Source organism: Lontra canadensis, unplaced genomic scaffold (assembly GCF_010015895.1).
Source record: "Lontra canadensis isolate GAN:19392208 unplaced genomic scaffold, GSC_riverotter_1.0 scaffold43, whole genome shotgun sequence".
Classification (NCBI taxonomy): Eukaryota; Metazoa; Chordata; class Mammalia; order Carnivora; family Mustelidae; genus Lontra; species Lontra canadensis.
This window is the reverse complement of record NW_022631037.1, coordinates 3,842,119-3,847,164: the sequence shown is the minus strand read 5'-3', so window position 1 is coordinate 3,847,164 and position 5,046 is coordinate 3,842,119. Positions and strand designations below refer to the sequence as shown.

The following is a 5,046-nucleotide window of genomic DNA, read 5'->3' as shown; positions in this document are numbered from 1 at the left end:
TTCCTGTTTTTTTTTTTTTTTTTAAGATTTTATTTATTTATTTGACAGAGATTACAAGTAGGCAGAGAGGCAGGCAGAGAGAAGAGGAAGCAGGCTCCCTGCTGAGCAGAGAGCCCGATGGGACTCAATCCGAGGACCTTGGGATCATGACCTGAGCTGAAGGCAGAGGCTTTAACCCACTGAGCCACACAGGTGCCCCATCTTAAGAGTTCTTAATAGGAGCTCTGCTGAGGTGTGCTTATGTGTGTGTGTCTGTGTGTTTACAGATAATTTTGTGACTACAGGGCATTGGGGACAGAAGCTTAGGATCAAATGTAACTGGTTGAAATCAGAACTATTCAAAATGTAAATCGAGGATAATTGAACAGATAATACAAGATCATACACAAGTTTTTCAAGGAACTGCATCATTTAAATGGGATATCCCTAAATAATCTCTATCCTATAGGAAGTTTCCTTTTTTTTTTTTTTTACCCCCTCTTAAAAAGGACTCGGGGCGTCTGGGGGTTCAGTGGGTTAAGCCTCTGCCTTCGGCTCAGGTCATGATCCCAGGGTTCTGGGATCGAGCTCCGTGTCAGGCTGTGTGCTCAGTGGGGAGGCTGCTTCCTCCTCTGTCTGCCTGCCTCTCTGCCTACTTGTCATTGCTGTCTGTCAAATAAATAAAATCTTTTAAAAAGAAAAGGGACTCAGGTACTGTACCATCTCCTTTCCCCCACCTTCTTCTTAAGAATAGGGTGGGCTTGAATATGTAATTTGCCAAAAATAGATGAGCAATATTGGGGTAATAGGTTTAGTCCCTGAAAAATTCCTGAGTGAATGGGTGAATTGAATATGGTTACCTAACACAGGAAGCAGCTGAGCTAGAAGTGAGAAGTGATACCCAGGGGCCTCTGATTCCCAGGCAGAATCCTAGTCTTTGATGTTTTCAGCTGTAGTATCCCAAAAGGGATGCCTAAGTGTAGGGTTGTTCTGGTTCATAGAGGTATGGTAGGGCATCCTTAAGTTTTACAGACTTCTGCTTTCCTACTTAGGTGGGGTGGGATGAAAAGAGGAAACTCTGGAGTACTGAGAGACTCTCTGTATAAGGAGCCCCAGTGGGTGAGGAGCCAGCTGGGGGTGCTGGCTCCTTGCTGAGTGATGGCCTTATGTGTCCTGTATAGGGAGAGGATCCAGAATCATGGACTCTGAGTCAGGAGAATCTTTAGGTTATGTCTGGTCTAGCTTTTTTGTTTTGCTGATAGGGAAAATGAGACCCAGAGAAGTGGCTATGGTTCTCCTGTGTTACATTGTCTTTGAGAGTCAGCATTAGGGCTGGATTTGATGAGCCATCCCCTTTCCACTGTTCACTAATACCTCTTGGAGTCCCTTGGTGTAAGGGAGAGTGAGGAGGCAAAGAGGTTTTATGCTGAGCACCTGAGGGGGCAATCCCAGGGTTGGCAGCTTTGCTGGGTCCATGGTAGAGGTCTGTTGCATGGCAGGGTGCATCTACTGAACCATCTGTTTCCTGCTGGATCTATGGAGTGACAGGGAACTGCCTGTCTGATTAGGTCAGAAGGATTTCCTAGGTTGCTTTGATGTTGCACTTGTGCCGCTAAGAGAAGTGAGGGAATTGCCTTGATCTCATGGTTGATGTCCTTGTTCTGCTACTTAAAGCCCACACAGTACCTGGCACACAGGAGTGCCTTTAATGTTGACTTACAAAGAACTGCTTCATGGTACTCCTGATGTTTGGCTCTGGTGTCTTGGTTCTTGGCATTTGGAAATGCTGGTTTAGTAATGTGGGAGGCAGCACATGGCAAGTCAGGGAGGCTTGCTCCTCCCTGCTTTCTTCATACTGTGAGACACTGGAGTGGTCTCTTATGCCCTGGGCTTCCTTATTCCTTTGGTAAAGAATCAGGGTGGGCCATGGAGTAGGGTGGCTAGGAGGAGGAGAGATGATCAGAGTGTAAAGTGCTAGAGAGAAGTAATGGAGTTTGTGGTGTTCCATTATTAATGAAGGAAAGAGTGTCCTAGATAGCCTTAACCTGAGCTCCTGAGGTTTGGGGAGTTGAGGCCATGGCCTTGGGGTGGGGAGGCGGGGGTGATAACTAAATCACATTCCTATTCTGACTTCTCGTCTTCCAGCTATCCTAATCACCTTTCTTCTCTCCCTTTTATTTATTTATTTTTTTTTTTTTTAGGAATTTGACAAGAAATACAACCCTACCTGGCATTGTATCGTGGGCCGAAATTTTGGCAGCTATGTTACACACGAGACAAAGCACTTCATCTATTTTTACTTGGGTCAAGTTGCAATCCTCCTCTTCAAGTCAGGCTAGGTGGCCGCAGTGAAGGTGTCAGTGGCGGCGGCAGCGATGGCAAGCAGGCGGCGTTGCTGGGACTGTTTTGCACTGGGGCCAGCATCAGGAAGTCCTCTCCAATGGCTGTGCTACTGCATGGACTGTATACTCGATTTCATGTGTATGTTGCAGTAAACAAAACCAAACTTCTTTCTGTTTAGTTGCCTGGGGAAGAAGGCTGCTTTATGTTTATTTTTCAAGACTTTAAAATTTTTTCTTTGGTTGTATTGCACTAGGAAATCTCTCCCACCCCTCCCTCTTCTCTTTCTCTCCCTACATAAAATTTTCAAAAAGCCCTCAACAAAGCCTGTAAGACTAGGAGGGCTGGGGGAGAGCAGGCAGTTTCTGGAGGCAGAACTCAAATTGTGCAGCCACCTCCTCCTGGTGGTGGGTGCTGCTTTGGGATGGCCGGGGAGGCTGCAGGGGACAGCGTAAGGATTGGCAGGGAGAGGGGGATAGGAAGGAGGCTAGGGGGATTGATCTAGTACCAGGGAGAATATTCCACTGAACTGTGATTCCACGGCTTGGGGCACAGGGTGGGGTGGGGGGTGGATTCTTTGAGGGGCCCTGAGACGTGTTTGTCTGTGGTGTGTGGGAGTGGGGAGCAGACTTACCTTGCTGTCTTTGTCAGAAGAGTTTCTAAGTAAGGGCTGTGTCTTTGTGGATTACCTTCTTTTATTCTTCCTGCCAGAGCTCATGCTAGGAGGATGTTGGGGGTAGGATTAGCTTGATTTTTTTTTTCTTCTATTCATTCTCTCCTCCTGTCTGCTCCCTGCTTAGCCCTCAGTTTTCTCATTCCTCTGGAGTTCTCTTAGAGCAGCCCCTGTTAGTTGGCTGGCAAGGGAATTTCTGGTGACTGTAGTTCCTTAGTTGTCTTAGCAATCAAACCAAATCGATGTCTCCCTTGATTCTCCTCTATGTATATGTGTGTGTATGTGTATGTGTGTATCTTGGTTTGGGGTAGAGGGGAGGGAGGGGCAGGACAGTGTGGAATCTCTATGGCGTATGGTTAGATAGGCTGCACGATTAATTCTGATTGGGCCTTTATGTTAAAAACCTCTGGGGTGTCTGTTTTAGGGGTGAAGGCAGTTGTCAACCCCCATAGGCCATCTGGCCCAGACATTGCTTGCCCTATGGCTGTCTGTTCCCCAGAAGGCTTTGGGAAGATAGCGTACGAGGAGATGGCTGTGATGCCATCTGCCCTGGAACTGGTTCTTAGTGGAGAGGGAAAGTGACTTGTGGGTGTTTGCAGCCCTTATGAGAGGTGGGGATGGAAGTGATAAAGGGCTGTAAGGACCTTTGGGGGAACTTTGGAGGGGATTAGTCTTGCAGTGGTAAAGCCAGGTATCAGGAGATGGAGCAGGGCTGCTAGTGGGAGGAGATTCCAAGGAAAGTGCAGGGGGGGAGATCTTGTCTATTGATCAAATGGGGGTAGGGGGGGGAGGTCATTGCTGACTGAGCTGCTGATTCTTGTAAATCGCATTTAAAACTCTCATGTGTAGGGTTGGCACTGTGGGAGGGGGGTGGTTGGGATCCAGCTCATTCTTTATTCCCCCCCCCCCCCAAGTCCATCCTTGGGGCTGGTGGGGAGGCAGGAGAATTCCCCCTCCCCAAGCCTTTAGTGTGTGCCGAGCTTTCTTTTTGTTGCTGACGGGGGAGGGTGGGTACTGACCAGGGATGGTGAGTGAGTTCCCTATCAAACCCTTCGGTGGGCACAAGATTGAGTGCTTGGCTTTAGGTTTTATTTTTTTATAAATGTCAAAATCTGTGTTTCCCCCTGCCTTCCCAGACTTGTGTGGCCAGTTGGAAATGTCTGGTTTGTGTCATCTCCCTCATTTCTGGAGCAGGGGCTGAGACCCCAACACATCTCCTACGCTCTGCATCCATGCCTCTTTTGGACATTAAAGGTCGATTGATGCACTTCTGAGCTGTTTGGGTTTTTTGGGGGTGAGAGGGGGGACAAAAGGGCTACCCTGGTGACTGTGGTGCCACACATGGGTGGGGGTAGAGGGTATCTAGGGTGGAGTAGGATGGGGGCTGAAGAGATAAGACCAGACAAAGAGAGACTAATTGCCCTGAATCAGTTGTAGGGTCTAGTCTGAGGCCCCTTTACTGGGGAGAAAATTAACCAGCAGTAGTCACTCACAGGCTTTCCAGGTCCTTGTTGGATATGGCCAGGTGAGCCATATTTGGGGTCTTTGGTATAGTACATGTTGCCTTCCCTGTTTCCAGCCCCAGGTCTAGATGGCAGTTTTCCAGTTGCTGTCTTGGACCTAGAGGATCTTTGCTGCTTAGAACCTTTGGCCAAGCCCTCTTACGGCCAAGAACCTGTAGCCCTCTTAACTTCTCCTCCTGTGCTTCCCTGAGGCCTGGACACTATCAGCCAAGTCCTGTTCTAGCCACTTAGAAATGGAAAAGTGGGGGATCTTTAGAAGGATGGAAGCACTTTTGGTGGAACCTGAGTTACTCTTCCGACTCCTGTGTTATTCTGGCTGTCCCACTTGGGGATTCCTACACCCACACACCTGAAGAGGTGGGCAGTACTTCAGAGAGTATCTGCCCACCCCTGATGCCAAACAGTTGTTGGAATCCTTGTGGAAGTGTCTGGGAACAGGGGTGCTTTGTACACCTTTCCATTGCCACTTACTCAAAGATATCTGAGTTGTTGCATACTTGAGCCTAGGATGCTGTCACACAGAGCAAGATA

General features: G+C 48.2%; 1 protein-coding gene across 4 annotated transcripts in view; it reads left to right on the top strand.

Moving 5' to 3' along the window:
- The window catches only part of DYNLL2 (dynein light chain LC8-type 2), a 9,516-nt gene extending 5,252 nt beyond the window's left edge, over window positions 1–4,264 (top strand). For all 4 annotated transcript variants that reach the window (XM_032871974.1, XM_032871975.1, XM_032871976.1 and 1 more), the window contains one exon: window positions 2,181–4,264. In XM_032871974.1, coding sequence (XP_032727865.1) covers window positions 2,181–2,318 — 138 coding nt within the window. In that variant the 3' untranslated portion in view covers window positions 2,319–4,264. The remainder of the gene's footprint in view (window positions 1–2,180) is intronic.
- The last annotated feature ends 782 nt before the right edge of the window (window positions 4,265–5,046 follow it).